This window comes from Anolis carolinensis, unplaced genomic scaffold (genome assembly GCF_035594765.1).
Source record: "Anolis carolinensis isolate JA03-04 unplaced genomic scaffold, rAnoCar3.1.pri scaffold_10, whole genome shotgun sequence".
Taxonomy (NCBI): Eukaryota; Metazoa; Chordata; class Lepidosauria; order Squamata; family Dactyloidae; genus Anolis; species Anolis carolinensis.
The window spans coordinates 19573007-19590388 of record NW_026943821.1 but is presented as its reverse complement, the minus strand read 5'-3'; the positions used below and the strand labels follow the sequence as shown (position 1 = coordinate 19590388).

General features: G+C 45.8%; 1 protein-coding gene across 21 annotated transcripts in view; it reads left to right on the top strand.

Moving 5' to 3' along the window:
• Positions 1–17382, top strand: part of macf1 (microtubule actin crosslinking factor 1) — a 319723-nt gene that overhangs the window by 299647 nt on the left and 2694 nt on the right. For 9 of the 21 annotated variants that reach the window (XM_062962878.1, XM_062962867.1, XM_062962873.1 and 6 more), the window contains 21 exons: positions 32–205; positions 613–768; positions 1215–1421; positions 1921–2040; positions 2215–2384; positions 2691–2850; positions 3508–3702; positions 4292–4420; positions 4533–4676; positions 5110–5298; positions 6190–6307; positions 6958–7121; positions 7762–7924; positions 8256–8410; positions 8838–8912; positions 9973–9990; positions 12245–12362; positions 12872–12940; positions 14635–14846; positions 15644–15760; positions 17236–17359. In XM_062962878.1, the coding sequence (XP_062818948.1) occupies positions 32–205; positions 613–768; positions 1215–1421; positions 1921–2040; positions 2215–2384; positions 2691–2850; positions 3508–3702; positions 4292–4420; positions 4533–4676; positions 5110–5298; positions 6190–6307; positions 6958–7121; positions 7762–7924; positions 8256–8410; positions 8838–8912; positions 9973–9990; positions 12245–12362; positions 12872–12940; positions 14635–14846; positions 15644–15760; positions 17236–17359 (2977 nt within the window). The remainder of the gene's footprint in view (positions 1–31; positions 206–612; positions 769–1214; positions 1422–1920; positions 2041–2214; positions 2385–2690; positions 2851–3507; positions 3703–4291; positions 4421–4532; positions 4677–5109; positions 5299–6189; positions 6308–6957; positions 7122–7761; positions 7925–8255; positions 8411–8837; positions 8913–9972; positions 9991–12244; positions 12363–12871; positions 12941–14634; positions 14847–15643; positions 15761–17235; positions 17360–17382) is intronic. The other 12 variants (XM_062962874.1, XM_062962876.1, XM_062962865.1 and 9 more) reach the window with 6 other exon arrangements.

Genomic DNA, 17382 nt, shown 5'->3' with positions numbered 1-17382 from the left:
AGCTGTGTAAACTCCCTCTGCTGTCTCACAGGAACTCTATGCCCAGTTCAAAGCCAACGAAACAGTCTTTGGCCAGCTCCTGGACAAAGGGAGGTTTATGCTGCTGGGCCGTGACGACTGTGGTTCTGGGTCCAAGACGGAGCAGAGCGTGGCTCTCCTGGAGCAGAAGTGGAACATCGTGAGCAGCAAGATGGAAGAAAGAAAGGTAGCATGACGGAGTAATGTGTTTTCCTGGTGTATATTGTTATGCCAAGGGCTTCCCCTTCTCTGCTATGACAAGAAATGTCTACGCCCCACTCCAGAGCAGAATTGGAACAGAGACATAGGGCCACTGCTATGGAAACCGTGGCCCACAATGTTGAGAGGAACTCTTCACTTGCTTTTGAAACTTGTAAATTTTTGGGGCCCAGGAAGCCCCCTTCTTCCTTGGCTCAGCAGGACATTTGAGTGTTGACTCTTAATGAAGAAGAGTTGAGAGTTTCAGTGCAGAATGAACACTGTATCTATGGAAGAATAATGGGTTTTTGGCTCAGAAGCCAAATATTGGACAATATTCTTTCCTTTCCTGCTTCACTTCACATCGCTCCCTTCTTTCCTTTGTTCTGAATCCAGACCAAGCTGGAAGAGGCCCTCAGACTGGCTGCAGAGTTCCAGAACTCCCTGCAGGACTTCATCAACTGGTTGACCTTTGCGGAGCAGAGCTTGAACGTTGCCCCTCCACCGAGCCTCATCCTCACCATGGTGCTTTCGCAAATTGAAGACCACAAGGTAATGATGTCAAAGCATGTAGCAGTGAAAGGGAGGGTGGCTTAGATCTTTATAAAATCAACTACGGGTTCTGTAATGAGGGCTAGAAATGAAATAGTATCTTACGGTCATACAGAGAACACGAACCTCTCTTCTGACAAATCCATGGGCATGTGCACAATCAGACATCCCTATGTAGGTTTAGTCTGTTCACAATGTGGCAGGGTTAATTCTTTTGGTCAAAGTAGCAAATGAAGGCTGAGAACTGGGATCCATATTCCCCATGCCTTAAGTTAGTTCTCACCCAGTGGTGGTTTGATTTTTGGATTATCCTTCTGGCAGCTTCCTGGGTTCAGGACACTCTCTGACATTGAGCTTTATCCTGGCTTATACCAGAGGTTTATGTGCCTAAGAAGTCAGGGTGAACATGTGGAGGGGTCTACCTTTGCTTTCTCTTTTGTCCGCAGGTGTTTGCCAATGAAGTGAATGCCCACCGAGACCAGATCATTGGCCTTGACCAGAGTGGGAACCAGTTGAAATTCCTCAGTCAGAAGCAGGACGTGGTCTTGATCAAAAACCTCCTGGTCAGCGTCCAGTCCCGCTGGGAAAAAGTAGTCCAGCGGTCGGTTGAAAGGGGGCGGGCTCTGGATGACGCCAGGAAGCGAGCAAAGCAGGTGAGAAGCTCCATCTCTGCAACAGTTGAGGGCATCTTCATTTTGTGAGCCAATAACTAAGAATCATAACATAAGGGCTTGCTGTATATTTTAGTTGTCATTGGGCATTTCTCAAGAACAATGGAGAGGCAAGAAAGGTGATTCTGGAGGGGAAAATTGGATCAAAAAGTAGGGTGCACCGTGTGCTGCAAACAAATGACAGAAACCATGGAAGCCTTGTGGGAGACAACTCTGCTGGTTTTTGTCTTATATAAATGAAGCAAGTAAATAACAACAACAATTTTATTTTTGTACCCTGCCTGCATCTCCCCGGAGGGACTCGGGGTGGCTTACACGGGAATGAGCCCGATCAACATAGTTAAGTAAATATAAGGAAGAATGTGGACAGCAAGGTAGTGTTTCAGATAAGGGATGTGACCTGAGCATCTGAGTAAAAACGAGGTGCTGAATTATTAAAAATGCTTTTGAGTACTCTTTCCCACCTCTCTTTCCTCTGTAGTTCCATGAAGCTTGGAAGAAGCTGGTTGACTGGCTGGAAGATGCAGAGAACCATTTGGATTCTGATCTGGAAATTTCAAACGATCCTGACAAGATCAAACTGCAGCTCTCTAAGCACAAGGTGGGCAGCCTAGTCTCTTTGCAACAAGGCCCCAAAATTGTCCATAAACACAGGTGTTGGTTAAGCCATGCATTCAGAAAGCTTTCTGTGCTATTCTTTTCCAGACACCAGCTTCACCCAAACTTAAATGTTTGTTCCATTTTGTCTTTGTTTATTCCTGAAAAAAATCATTAGGAGTTCCAAAAAACTCTGGGTGGGAAACAGCCCGTTTATGATACTACAATCCGAACAGGGAGAGCTCTGAAAGAAAAAGCTCAGTTCTCAGATGACGGTCAAAGCCTGGACCATCTCCTCGGAGAAGTCCGTGATAGATGGGACACTGTCTGTGGCAAATCTGTGGAAAGGTAAGAGATTGCTGGAGCTTTGTGATCATCACCGTCCGGCAAGGGAAAGGAAACCAAAGGCTCAGATGTGGTCAAGGCACTGCTGAAGGCCTTTGTTGGGATCCTGCTGGACTAGAGTAGAAACTTTCAGAAATCTCCCATTGCAACACAGAAGATTCAGTGCAGCAGGCCTAGGAGTGTGGGGACAAAAGTCCAGGGCCATAGTTCCTCTTTATGAAGCACAGACCATATCCAGAACAAACCTCAAGCTTAGCAAGGAAGGAAGCAAACCAAGGGGTGACCTCTAAACTCGTTTTTCATTGACAGGCAGCACAAACTGGAAGAGGCACTTCTCTTCTCTGGGCAGTTCATGGACGCCTTGCAAGCCTTAGTTGACTGGCTGTACAAAGTGGAGCCGCAGTTGGCTGAAGACCAGCCCGTCCACGGTGACTTGGACCTGGTCATGAACTTAATCGATGCCCACAAGGTAACAGCAGCAGGACAAGAACTGTGGATTAGGACGTCATTGGGGCAAGCCTGAGGGGATCTTCTTTTCAGCAAAGCGGTCTTATACACTTGTCATATTCAACACTTGCTCATTAGCAGCAAAACCGCAGAAGTTCTAAAGCGAAGTGCAGCAGAACTCTGTTCATATCCAGTATATTTATCAGTGATGCAGAGGAGGATTGTGTATCAATTCTGCATAGTCAGAAGCTGGGAGGGAGAGACAACACAATGGAAGACAAGAAGGAGGTTTGAAGGGATCCAAATATCCCCAAACTAAGAAGATAGATTTCAACAGAGAGTGTTGCATTTGGATGACCAAAAACAAAAAGGCCAAAGATGAAAAATTTAGAATGAGGAAGACCTAGTTTAGCATGTTAAAAAGCAAACAGATTTCTTAATATGTGAGAGCAGTCTGATGAGGCAGTTTTAAAAAATACTGAATGCCATCTTGAGCTGTATTAAAAAATTCCTGTTTTTGTAGTACTCTAGTTTAATCCTGTAGTTTGTTCTTCTTTAGAAGAAACCTTTAGTGCAGGGAACAGGCTCATGCTATAGCCTTTGTTAGCTAGCAGTGTGCCAAAGCACTTCAGGGATATTTGTGCAGACCTGTCAGTACATTTCCTTCCACTTTTGGCAGGTCTTCCAGAAGGAACTTGGAAAGCGGACTGGCACCGTCCAGGTTCTGAAGCGGTCTGGGCGGGAGCTCATTGAGAATAGCCGTGACGACACAACATGGGTGAAAGTACAGCTCCAGGAACTGAGCAACCGCTGGGACACTGTCTGCAAGATGTCCGTCCTGAAGCAGATCCGGCTGGAGCAAGCCTTTAAGCAGGTGCGGGAAGAAGAGAGGAGAAGGCACCTCCTGTTTACCAATGCACATGATCCAATTTGGATTCCGATAGTCCTCTTGCTGAGGAGAGGAGGAAAGTGCTGGGACTAGTTTGCCATTGCTAAATAACTTTTTAAAAAAAAATTCAGATGAGATTTAGCAGCCACAGTAGGAGTCAAACAACTGAAGGAATTGTTTTTTCCTCCCTTCCTTGCCAACCTCCAAATCCGTTCTAAAAATAAGGGCATTTATCTGAATTCAGAGCCCTCTCCTAATCCACATAATCCCACATTGCCTTTATTGAATGGCTGTGTGGCACTAGGAACATTTATAGTCATATGCCATTAGCAGGAAAAATGACATCCTCATCTCTGGCTATGGTCCATCCTGCAGTTTAGGAAGAGATATCCACAGTTGCGATTTTTGTTTGGTTAAAAGTAACTCAATAGGATGAAAAAATGATTCCTGTTGCTTTCTTGCCCTGTCTGCAAACTGCCTTGGGCCATATTGGTGACCCATTGTAGACCAAGACCCCATCACAACTTTGGAGGTTCCTTGCTGTGAAATGGCTACATGCATTTTCTCCTTTCAGGCGGAAGAGTTCCGGACTGCTGTCCATTTGCTGCTGGACTGGCTCTCAGAAGCTGAGCAGACTCTTCGCTTCAGGGGTGCTTTGCCGGATGATGCAGAGGCCTTGCAGTCGCTCATAGACACACACAAGGTGGGCCAATCTTCCCAAGATAGCAGAAGGCACAAGGCTTGTGGGAATTGGCTCGGGAGGTCCCTTACAGGGCACTCAATGATGATGCATCCATTTTGTCTTGTCAACACAGGAGTTCATGAAGAAAGTAGAGGAGAAAATATCAGATGTGACCATGGCTGTAGGGATGGGAGAGGTCATCTTAGCCGTGTGCCACCCCGACTGCATCACCACCATCAAGCACTGGATCACCATCATTCGGGCTCGGTTTGAAGAAGTGAGTCACTGGGACCAGTTTGTGGGTTCTGGAGGGGCTCCGCATTCTAGCGCTTTCTGCCACCTAAATGGTCTTGAGTCCTTATTCAAAAAGGAGGAAGGAAAAGGCCCCCATGCCTCCTCCCTCAGCTGAGCAGAGATGCACAGCTAGAGAATATAGGAAATCAGTGTCGTTCCTAAAATGCTGAGTGTTGGAGTAGGACTCAAGACCTGGGTTGGAATCCCTCCTAAGCCATGGAAACATACTGGGTGACCGTGGGCAAGTTCCACTCTCTCAGCCTTGGAGAGGGAGGCTGTTTGATTTTTCAAAATTATGTACGTTCATAACAACTCCACCCCCTCCCCATGGCTCACATTAAAATAACATGGTTTTACTCGGTTGCCTCTTCCCTCCTTGATGTGTTTTGCTTTGCTGCCTTTCCCTTCTCCGCCAGGTCCTTGCGTGGGCTAAGCAGCACCAGCAGCGGCTAGAGGCTGCCTTGTCAGAGCTGGTGGCTAACGCTCAGCTGCTCGAGCAGCTCCTAGCATGGATTCAGTGGGCCGAAACAGCACTCATCCAACGAGACCAGGACCCCATGCCGCAGAACATTGATCAAGTCAAAGCCCTGATTGCAGAGCACCAGGTAACTTGGGTCAGGCGACTGGTCTCCTTCCTGCTCCTTTTCTCTGTTTTTAATTGGGACGGTGACCTACAGGGATTTGGGAAAAGGCCAAGCACCCTCCCTGCATCCTCAAGGGTTGTGGGTGCCTTGGCTGCTCCTCCCTTGCCCTAGCCTGGGATTTAGAGCAGGGCTTCTTAAACTTTTTCTATTTGTGACCCCTTTTAGTCCGATAATTTCTTTACACAATACCCAGTATAGATACAGTATATATAAAACAGGTATAGAAATCAAACATTTCCCGATAAAATAAATAACAAAGACATTTATTTTTAAAGAATTTAAAGCACATAATTTTGCCATTTGTTAAAGATTAAAGAAAATTTGCATGCTAATGAGATGGATGTGCTTGTTTATTCAATCTTGGCTGAGTATTTGGTACTGCAGGATGTAGAGCATTTTAGATATTTTTTATGCCATACTGGCATGCTTGTTTGTAACCTCAAATGGCAGGATATATTCTGTTGGCTCCCCCCCCCCCCCCCCCGATTTATGTAGATGTCCAAAACCACCACTAGATGGCAAGGTAAAATCTTTCATGACCCCCAGCTAGGGGATTGCAACCCACAGTTTAAGAAGTTTTGAACAGGGTCACCTGTTACTATCCAAGTGTCTTAGATCATACCTGCTATCACTCTCAAACATCACACAGTCACATATCCAACCGCTGCGACTAGAAAGTGCCCAAAATTTAAGCTATCCAAAAATGAAAACCAGATGAGATTTCATTGGCCTGGGATAGGCCTTGGCCTCCCTGGTCACAGTTTCCTATGTCGAAGAAAGAAAACCATAACCATATAGTAATAACTTTTTCCTTACTTCGTTATCTTCCCTCTCTCCTATTGAATTTGCCAGTCATTTATGGAAGAAATGACGCGAAAACAGCCAGACGTGGATCGTGTCACGAAAACATACAAGAGGAAAGCTACCGAGCCAAGCCATGGGCCTCTCAGTGAGAAATCACGAAGCAATAGTACGTCAAGGACTTAGCTAACTTTGAACCTGGAAATAATACAAAAAGAAAGATGTTACTAGTCCAGCCTCCAAGATAACCAAGATGCATAACAATTTATTGCCCCCAATTCCTAAAGGCTGGTTGTCTGTGATTTTTCAGAAATAATACTTTGCATTGGTCAGGTGTGACCCCCATCTTTATCAATAAGATACTATTGTATACTGCAGTATATTCCAGGGCTGAATCTAGTTTTCAGAACCCAAGATCTGAGCAAGGTCAGATATCTGCTGGCTCAGGTACACATCTAGGCCTGGATAACTTTCTGCATGTCCCATGTTTCAGCCATTACTATCATTGTTCAGTTTATGTTCTGTCTGTCTTTGTTAGGAGCTCAAGACAGCTAATGGTTCCAATACCCTTTGGTGGTAGAGTCCTTCCTTAGAGGGGATATGCATTTTCTGTGAATGCTGGATCATTTCTGTGAACTGGCGTGATTGTGCTAGGGTCTCCTCTGCCAGAGGGAGACCTGAGCATTTATCTTTAGTGTTTCCTCATGGCCCTCTTCCTAGAGAGATGTTTCCCTCTCCCTTTGTGCAGCTTCTTCTTTATGAGATTGCTTTATTTTCTCCAAGCATTGTGAGGGTCTTTCCTCTCTCCTTTATTCCCAGGAAAATCTCTGACCCAGCCTTCGCCTCCTCTGATGCCTGTTCTCTCCCAGTCGGAAGCCAAGAACCCACGCATCAACCAGCTCTCAGCTCGATGGCAGCAGGTCTGGCTCCTGGCATTGGAGCGGCAGCGCAAGCTCAACGATGCCCTGGATCGCCTGGAAGAGGTAACCACTCCTATCGAGATGCCACCGGCTTAAGCCATTGACATATGCACCAAGGAAGCCTTTGGACGCTGCAGGAAGCCAGCTGGTAAAAACAAAGGCAGGTGGGGTGCAGGCAAGATGCAAGGTTCCAATAATCTGCAAGGAAACCTAGCAGCATTAACTGTTGCCTGACCTGTTTCAGGTTCCAGGTCTTTCCCCCTAGTCTCCTTGCCTGTGGGTCATTTTTTTCCCCTTTTATGGAAGTAAGCTCCCAAAATTTAGTCAAGTGGAAACAATCAGACTGGGGGCCTTTTTTGCATATCAGCTCTCCTCCTCCCAAAGCAATGTCTGGACAGTCTTAGAAGAGGCTTATATCCTCTTGCTTCTTATGGGATGCAAACTGAAAGTATCTCTCTCCCTTTTTTTTTTTTTACGATCAATACAGGCGTTCATAGGTGGCTTTCTACTTCAAAGTAAAGATAAAAGACTAGGAAATTATTCTGGGCACCTGCATCCAGGTTGCCTTCACTGTGTTGTGAAATCATTGGCAAAATCCAATATTTGGAGAAGGCAGCCGTTGCTTCCTGTGCCTTTTACGCTTGTTTTGTTATGCCTCTTTCAAGGTGAAATCTAACAATGTCATTTCTCTCCTCCCTGGCAGCTGAAAGAGTTTGCCAACTTTGACTTTGATGTGTGGCGGAAGAAGTACATGCGGTGGATGAATCACAAGAAGTCACGTGTCATGGACTTTTTCCGGCGCATCGACAAAGACCAGGATGGGAAGATCACCCGGCAAGAATTCATTGATGGGATCCTAGCATCCAGTGAGTGCTCCGAACTTTCACTGCACTTTGCCACTCTTTGCTGGAAAGGTTACTCTCCTGGATCAGTAGCTGAGCAGCGGGCAGTTTTGTTCTATTCTGCTTGCAGGCAAAAGGAGATCACTTCCTCATATTTAGCTCTGTCTCCAGTGCCCCAAAATTGTCTCATGAAAGCCATTGGCGGGCGGCATCTGGGTAGCCACAATCTAAATGTTGGGGGAAATGCATGAATCCCAGAGTTTTTATAGTCAGATGGATTGCTGAGCTAGATGGGACCCTAGTCTTGTAGCATCTTCATTTCAGACCACTCAGACCTATGTGCTGTTTCCTTCAGAATTCCCCACCACAAAGTTGGAGATGACTGCCGTAGCTGACATCTTTGACCGCGATGGGGATGGCTACATCGACTATTATGAGTTTGTCGCAGCTCTGCATCCTAATAAAGACGCCTACCGGCCCACCACGGATGCAGACAAAATTGAGGATGAGGTACGGTCTTTTTGACAAGGAAAGCAAGGGATGGGTGCATAATGCTTAAACAAGGTATGAGGGGCTTGGCCCAAGACAGACACCCAGAGCAGAATAGGATTTTCAATGGTAATAGCAAAACAGTACAACAGGAAGAGCATCAAATCAAGTGCTTGGGGATTCAGGGCCAATATTCCCATTCAACACGAAGCTCAATTACCTTAGTCCAGTCAGGATCTCTTAGACTCACCGGGTTGTGGTAAGAAGAAAATGGGATAATGCTGTATGTGCATGGTTTCTCAATCTCCTATATGATCATACACTGTGATCTGCGGCTACAGCTGTCGAAGCCTAAGGGTTTGCCTTAGCATTAGGGACCAGCCTCTGTGTCTCCTGTCCTTCAGTCCAGTGGATTAACTGCTATCTCTTCTCTCTTCCTGCTGAACAGGTGACGAGGCAAGTGGCGCAGTGCAAGTGCGCAAAGAGGTTCCAAGTGGAGCAGATTGGAGAGAACAAATATCGGGTGAGGAGAGCATTCATGGTTTGCATTTGTGACGTAACAATTTCCAGAACACTGATTCCAGCATCCTACTAGATGTCCCTTCAAGTCCCATTTTCGGAACAGAACATAACACATGGGGATTGTCAGGGAGTGTGCTTGAATGAGAAAGCCTCAGACATTCAGGTTGGTGGTAACAGCTCAGAGATATAGGTTTTTTTTCCTGAACACAAGGAGCCCTGCTTGATTCCTCAGCATTCACCTCCACTGCCTTGTTTCTGGTAAACTAACCTTTGGGAAACCTGGCAGGGCATGAGTGAACTTATCCATCCTGTATTACTTCTGTTTCAGGTGGAAATTCTACTATTTAGCTGCCATCCAATTAACCATTTAGCTGCCATACAATCAACAGTTAGTGAAGGACTTATCCCTCTCAGTGAACCTAGCAAACTTTATCAGAAAGGGGGAAAATTCCCATCATGTCGCCACTGTTGCCAGCCTGTTCCACTGATCAATTCTGGGCAGGAAAAATGACTTCATTACTGCTTTTCTGAGCTGTTTAAGTATATGGCCTTTTGTGTTTCTGCCTGCCCTGAAGAAATTGTTTCAGAAAATGCTGAAGACACAAAAATGTGCTATGTGTTCTTTTAGTCTGTTTTGTTTCAAGTTTTGTAAATGTTCTCTTGTCAAGCTGCTATCTCTAACTCTGGTTCCTATTTACCCAAACCAATGAGCTTTTGGCTGCATCCCAGACATGATGAAGATCTTCATAGGCCTGGCAAGGAGGAGAGAGCTCTGGTGCAAGAGTCAAACAGGCCGTTGGCTAAATGTTAGAGGGCCCAAACTGGGCAAAGGCTGCTTGTTGCTGCTCACTGAAGTGTGCAGTATCTTCTATATGTCTGTCAGTTGGAAAGGGGAAAAGTCAAAAGTGTGTGCCATAGTCTGTTGAGCCATGTGAAATACTCAAGTGAGTGATACTTGTGGTTTACGAAAACATTTTTCACTGTTGCGTTGCTGTTAACTCTATCCATGTTTTCTCTCCCCTTCCTACTCCTATCTTTTTCTGTGTACACCTTTTCTGTAGTTTTTCCTCGGCAACCAGGTACAGTGTGTGGCTTTTGCGATGCTGTCTCTACCTTCTCTTATAAAGTGGCTTTTCCTTTGAAGAATTGCATGTCTGGCTGACTAAGTGTGCCTTGCCTTTTTATTGCCGTAGGTGGTTGTGCTTGTGAGAATCTGTGATAATAAGCTTGATGTATTAACTCAGCAAAGATCCTGGTATATGGTGATATTCCGAGAAGGGAATGCAATGAAAGCAGCAGTAGAGTGGCTGATATTTGTGCACACAAACAATGTGTGATAGTTTCAAATTTTCAGGCCTTAATAACTTCCTTTCAAGGAAGTATATTGTATATGACTTGTGCGGACAAGCTGGTTAACAAGGTAAGCAGGGCTGTTAAGTTTTGAAACGAGCTATTCACGAAGTGTACTCACTCTCGGTACCAGAACTGTATAGAAACCATGGCTGAATTGTGGTCCTGTCCCAATTTCTCTGGTACTGAAGTCTACTGATGGATCTTGACCACAATATCCAAAGGCGATCAAAATACAACCAAATCCAACCTCATATTGTCCAGAGGCACAAAGAACCGTTCAGGTGCTCAAGACAAAGAAATCTGTAGCTACTTTTTTCAGACTTCCTTTCTCCACCTGAAAGTGAACCAACTGTTCATGTGCAAAGTGTTTCTTTCTAGGAATCAGTCAATTTGCTGTAACTTTTGAGACTTTGAAGCTCCAACTGAAGCCTAGTTCTTTGGAAGTTTAAACTTTTGATCCAAAAGATGCAGTTTCTGGATTTGATACATAGAATCAATGTGTTCATAGTATATTCAATATACCAGCATCTAGATAGCTTCCAATTTTTCATTGCTTTTGGAGTGAAAATGCTGAATTCATTTTGAGTAAATCTCATCCACAATTAAAACTAAACCTTTAAGTTGCCTGCCTTGGTTTAATAACTCACAATTTCAAGAAGATTAAAAAAAATTCTCCTTCCTGCTTCCAAATAGTTAACTATGGACTGAAGAAATGCATTTGAAATCCATTTTATTTGTGATATTCTTCCTTCGTGCTAAATAGTAAAAGATGGGAATACGTAATGCAGGGTGTATTTTGACTATAAGTGTATACTGGATTGTCTATTGCTCAAAGTGGACTTGAATTTCCAAGATTGAGGATAGAGAGCCAAGTTAGCATCTTGTGCATCCAAAAAGAAAAAAAAAATCTGAGTTGAAAATATGAAAAAGATCTGAATCACTTAGGAAACTCTGTAATTTTGTCATATAGAAGTGCCCTGTTTCCCATCTGTAAACTGATCTCCCTTGCAGGTTCATAGGAAAGGTTTCTGAAAAGGCATTATTAGGAATTTGGAAGCACGTGCTGGAGAAGCTGCCATGAGCAGAGTGGGTTTCTGGGCCAGATGAACTTGCTGCTTGGTCCTGGGACTCGCTTGGCCAACTCTACAAATTTCAGAAATCTTAGATTACTAATTATCCTGGCAATTAATAAGTCTTCTGCTCCTTAACTGCTGTTGTGATTAGCTTCTCTGCCATGGGATGATGGGGGAGATAGTCTGTTCCAAACTGGAAGTTCAGTGGGGCTTCCAAATGGATGAATGGCTTCTCTATCCAAGGCTGCCGTGCTAGAATCCCTTTGCTGATCTTTGCTTGAATATCAACCCACCTCTTTTCAGAATGGACTGCATCAGGACCAATGCGAAGGTGACTCCGAACTGCTCCCCAAAATATGCGAATTAATTGAGAAAGAAGCCTGAAATATCTGTGTTCCAAATAGATTTGAGTGACTGAATTGGGCCAAAGGGAGAGGAGCACAGAGATGCATAAATGCTGTAGAGGAGGATTTTTGGCAAACATGAACGTTCGAAGCTGCCTTAGAGAGTCAGCTCACTGGACCGTATGTGACCTGCTCTGGTGGCAGTGACTTCACGGAGTCTCCAGAGGGATCTTTCCCATCCCCATTTCCTTCTTAATAACTGAGGGATGCTCAAAGTTGAGCTGGGAATCCTCTGCTTGCAACAAATGTGCTCTGCCACTGAGCCATTCCTCCACCCAAGGAAGCATTTTAGGATTTTGATTTAATCTCATTTTAATGGTGCATCTGTACAGATCTGCTCCATTTTAAAATGCCCTGTAGGGTAGGGGATTCAAAAATCCACACATGGTTTGCCTGTCCTGCTGCCGTCCCTTCTGAAGAAGCGCATGTGTGTCTTTTGTGCTGCATAATAATCTCTGGTGCTGCTGTGTACTTAAACCCTTCTCTGCTCCCTGCCTCCACAGTTTGGTGATTCGCAGCAGTTGCGGCTGGTCCGTATCCTGCGCAGCACAGTTATGGTCCGTGTTGGCGGAGGCTGGATGGCCCTGGATGAGTTTCTAGTGAAGAACGATCCTTGTCGAGGTAAGAAATGCATGCTGTTCGTAGGTGTGGGTGTTCAGCCTCCCGGGACCCTGGGTCATGAAGGAAGATTTTTCCTCGTCAGCTCAACCGAGAGGCACTAAGGCAGCTGGCATTTAGGGTGGATGGGTGGGAAGCTAGTATCACCTTTTGAGAAGAAATAATGGCCATGTTTCTTGTGCAAAGTTCCTACTGAATAAAGAGAACTTCAGTGCAAGTCTTGAGCAGAACTTCCTTGTGAATTTTCTCCATCTTAGTTAGCGAGAGGGATGAAGCTATTTAGATTTCCTTTTGCAAACATTATATGGGTTTATTTCCTTGAGGTCAAGTAGGGTCAACATGAGTGTGGATAAAATGGAAATAATGGAACTCTTCTACTACTACCCGTGAATCCTTTTTCTTCTGTAAGCTCTTCTCTTTCAGTGCTTTAATTCCCACTTCGGCAGATCTATTTGGCTGTGTGTTTTCCTGCTCCATCTTTCCTTTGCATATGTGTATCTTCTCTATTCTAGTTCACCATCCTGGGAGTAAAATAAAACGCTCTGATTCCAGTTCTTCGATTGCCAGTCAGTCTCCAATAGGTTGGCGGTTTTTCTTGGCTTCCTCTTCACGCTCCTCCTGCCAGGAATGGCTTTGCTGCTAGGACCTGTCTTCTTCCCATTGTCCCTCTAGCCTATCATGTTGCTTCTTTTGGCCACGCTTTGGCAAATTAAAAAAGAAAAGGGAAAGGTTTGAAAACATTTGCCTTTGCTGGTTTGGGCTGATAGCAGCAGAGATAGAGTTCTCTACAAGGTAGCTCACAGGTAGCCCAGATCAGTGTGTTCATGGCCACAGTCTCTTTCCATGGGTTCCAGGTGTGTTCCTTCACTTTGTTTTGTCCTCCTAATAGCTACAAAAGGCCTGCTTGACTGAGGAGAAAGGACAGGACCCTCTTGTCAGTCTGTAGTTTCATTTGATTTGATTTATATCCTGTTTTTTTCCCTCCAAAGTGGAACTAAAGTACCAGTTGGGCTCCCTTATATCACCTTCTCTGGTCCAGGGCTGGGAAATGTGGGGTCCTCTATAGGTGATAGCTGAGCTGTAGTCCCAGAATGTCTAGAGCCATTGGTTCTTTTGGTCCCTTTCCCAGCATCTCCCTGAATCCCAAGAGCCTTCTGTCTTCCCCTTTTATCTTCATGGGTGTTGTGCCCTTGCAAAAGAAGCGCTGGATGCCTCGGAGGACAGTCCTTTGCTTCAGCCTGCTGTCCAGTCCCACATTGAAAGCTATCAGGTGGCCCTTCTTCCTTTGTGGGTGGCATAACTGTCTCTGATCCACACCATCCACAGCACATTTAAGGCCCGTTCAGAACGTTTTGCCTGAACTCAACTGCATGTTGCCTTATGGCCGGAAAGCCCAGATGATTCCTTTGTTGCCTCTTGGCAATGCTGTGTCCAGGTCCCTTCAAACTTTTCTTGAGCATGGCTGCCAACATCTAGGTTATCCTGCCACAAGGTGAAGCTGTACTCGCTTGCCTTGGATTGGGGTGGAGTCCCCTTTGCACTTCTTGCCTTGCATGGTCTTGCTTCCTTAAAAGTCGCTCCTGATTGTCTTGACTTCTGCTTCTTAGGATCATTCTCTTTTTACCCCAAGACTGCAGAAAACATTGACTGTTTAAGATCTATGAAGCTGCTATTTCATGGTTGTAGATTAAGTCTCTGCCCACCCATGATGCATTTCCTTCCAGCTTCTTGAACGAATGAGGTGTTGAGTTTGAGGCACTCTCCTCACCAGACCTCACTCCACATAAGGCAAATGTGGGCTGTGCCTTGTGGTTGAACCAGTTCTACTTTCTGCAGTGTTGGGATGGAAGACAGGTCCCCATCTGAGTCCCTTCACATCTTCTGTGTCCATTTGGAGGCAAGGACAACAAAGATTAAGTGTTGGAGACATGTCTGGCTGTGCTGTAATTGACCAGAGGCTGATAGCAGGCTCAGTATTAACTGCAGAAGAAAGGTTAGGCACTTAGTCTTTCATCTAAGAGGAAGGCTTTTTTACTTTTCCCAGGACTTTTTAGGTAGTGGCATGATGGAAGAAACTAAGAAGGCCAAGATGGTTTTCTCTGCATGAAGTTAGTTGGAATGAGACAGATGGAATCCAAGCTTTTACAAATCTGCAATAAGCTGTCAGAAGCGTATGGTGTTGCCTGGCTCTGGCATGTGTTTGCTCTTCAGGTTATGGCTCTTTTGGTTCAGATATATTTTGTTCGTCATTATTGTTGCCATTTCTTTCTTCCAGCACGAGGAAGGACCAACCTTGAACTCCGGGAGAAATTCATACTTCCCGAGGGGGCTTCTCAGGGAATGGCGCCATTCCGATCCCGGGGCCGGCGGTCCAAGCCCTCTTCTCGGGCAGCCTCCCCAACCCGCTCCAGCTCCAGTGCCAGCCAGAGCAACCACAGCTGCACTTCCATGCCATCCTCTCCGGCTACGCCGGCAAGTGGTACAAAGGTGAGGGCATTTGCTCATATCGGAACCTGCTCCTTTCCTCTCAAGTTTCTCTCCTTGGGTTTTGATTTGGTTTATACCCTGAACATTCTCCTTTAATGGAGAGAATGGAGAAGGGGACACAAAAATCGTCCCTTGAAAAGCACAATGTGTACTCCGAGCCAAGGCTGCAGGCTCTCAGCAGAACAGGCCTCATGGGCCCAAAAACCCTTTCCGCCTTCCTGTTTCCCTCACTCAGTCAAGCACACTCAGGAGAGGCGAGGAGTGAGAGCTGGTAGGTCCTAAATTAAGCATCCAGGCGGGTGTTTTCCAACATGCCCCAGAGGTGTCCAGCAAAGTCTTGATGATATGTAGCCCACCATGGGTCTCTCAGCCACTCTTATCTAGCCACACCTATAAAATGCCCTAGTGAGTGAAAAGGCGGAGGCCTGTGTCTCACTTCTTCCCTCCACCCCCATTGTATCCGTCCTGCGCCCCCGTTGTATCCGTCCTGCGCCCCCGTTGTATCCGTCCTGCACCTCATTTTGTGTCCTGGTTTCGGTGACCACTGAGCATGCCTCCCTCCATTTCTTCCCCTCTCGTTGGCCAGGATCAGATATCCACGCCAGTCCCATGGATTCCATCTGTCTCCTCATTGTGTCAATGTGTATGTGTTTTGTTGTCATTATCCACCGCTGTGTTGTTTTATTCCAGGGTTTATTTTCTGTTTTTGTTCCTTTCCATCTTGGATTCTCCTTTCCCCCTCCTGCTCGCTCGCTTCCCCATCCCCTCAACCTCTCTTTGGATTTTCCATTTCACAGACTCCGCATCACTTCACCCGTTCTTATGACAAACCCTGGTTGGCAAACAGCAAGCCAGGGACCCCCTCCTCCCAGAGGGGCCACAATAGCACTGACCTCCGCCTGTCTGCTTCTGAGGTAGAGTATGGCTTCCCCAGGCCAGCGCAAGTGGTGAGAAGAGGTTGCGCGTGTTGCTCTCTTGGCTCTAGTAACGCTTGATAACCTCTCCTGAAGGCAAGGCTGCCATGCTTTTTGCAGGCTTCTCACCTAGATTTCTTTCTTTTTTTAATTATTCTTTTTCTTTAATTAAAAAATATTTAACATAATACAACTGCACTGTTGCATAGTCTGTTCCCAGATTGATAGTCCTCCCTATCATTCCCATACTTTTATATAAATACAGCTGTCAGTTCTGCAGTTAATTCTTGGACCAGTGGCCCATTTCTGCTCTGCACCGCGATCCTGAAGCAAAAGCTCCTTCTGTACTCAAACCCTGCTTCTCTGAGTGCTCTTGTCATCAGTTTCTATTCCCACCAGATGGCTATTCAGAAAAGGAGACAGCAGCATATTCTACTGCTGAAGAACTCTTGGTCAGGAAGTTCTTCCTAATGTTTAGGTGGAATCTTTTTCCCTGATATTTGAATCCAGTGTTTTAATGTGTCAGAAGGAAACAAGCTGCCTTCTCAATGTGAGGAGAAATATTTAAACATGACTCCCATGTCTGCTCTGTCTTCTCTTCTCCACACAAAACATCCTCTGTAACTCCCTCAGCCATTTCTTTTAAGGATTTATGGTTCCAAACCTGTGATCATTTTGGTCATCCTTCTCTGGACATGGTCTAGCTTGCATTTTCACATCCTTCCTTTGTGCTGTAAAAGGCATGTCGGTGGGACCCCTTCCTATTTTCCCAGTGTGTCCTCCACCATATTCTAAACCAGGACATTTGGGTCTAGCAGAGCTCCTGCTAAGGGACAGTGGCAGCTGCTGTTGAAAAAATACCTGTATAGCCATTTTGGTTCTGCATAGTGATTTAGTCACCCAGCTAAACCCTTCCAGGGTATCATCTTGTCACTCAACCTATTTAGCCTACCACACCTTCTGCCAGAAGTGCCTGGGGAGGGGGGATTTCCCCTTTTCCAGCAAGGACAAGTAAACAGTGATCTGCTTTAACAGCCTGGCTATATTCTTCTTCATTTGAGACACAAAAAGAGCTTCCTTGGCATCTGTCTGCTTTTCCTTTCCCACCCCCCCCCCCCCTCATCCTGCAGCACCTTAAAGGTTGGGATCAATTGGGGGTGAAGAGAGAAAGGGGTCAGCCAGTCATCTTCCTTAAGGGAAGCATTCGAGTAAACAACAAACTCTTCAAACCCAAGTCCTCTTTGGGGCTTTCTGGCTGTTGTGCGGGTTTTGCGCCGTAAGGCAGACCCCCCACCCCCACCCCCACCCCTGTGCTACATTGGTGCACTCAGTACATTTCTCTGTGACCTTTAAGATGTTGTGGGGAAGCTGCAGCTTTGCTCCTGGACTGCAGACACCTTCTTTGCTTCTAAACTGCATTTTAAACACTCAATTCACCGCTTGAGAAAATCTTGACTTCCCCTGTATTGTTCAAGGTGGCGCCATCTTCCAGCAGCAAGCTGAAACGGCCCACTTTCCACTCAAGCCGAACATCGCTGGCTGGGGATACCAGTAACAGCTCTTCGCCGGTTTCTTCGGGGGCCAAAACCAACCGGGCAGGTAAGTGTCGCTGTGGAAACGGA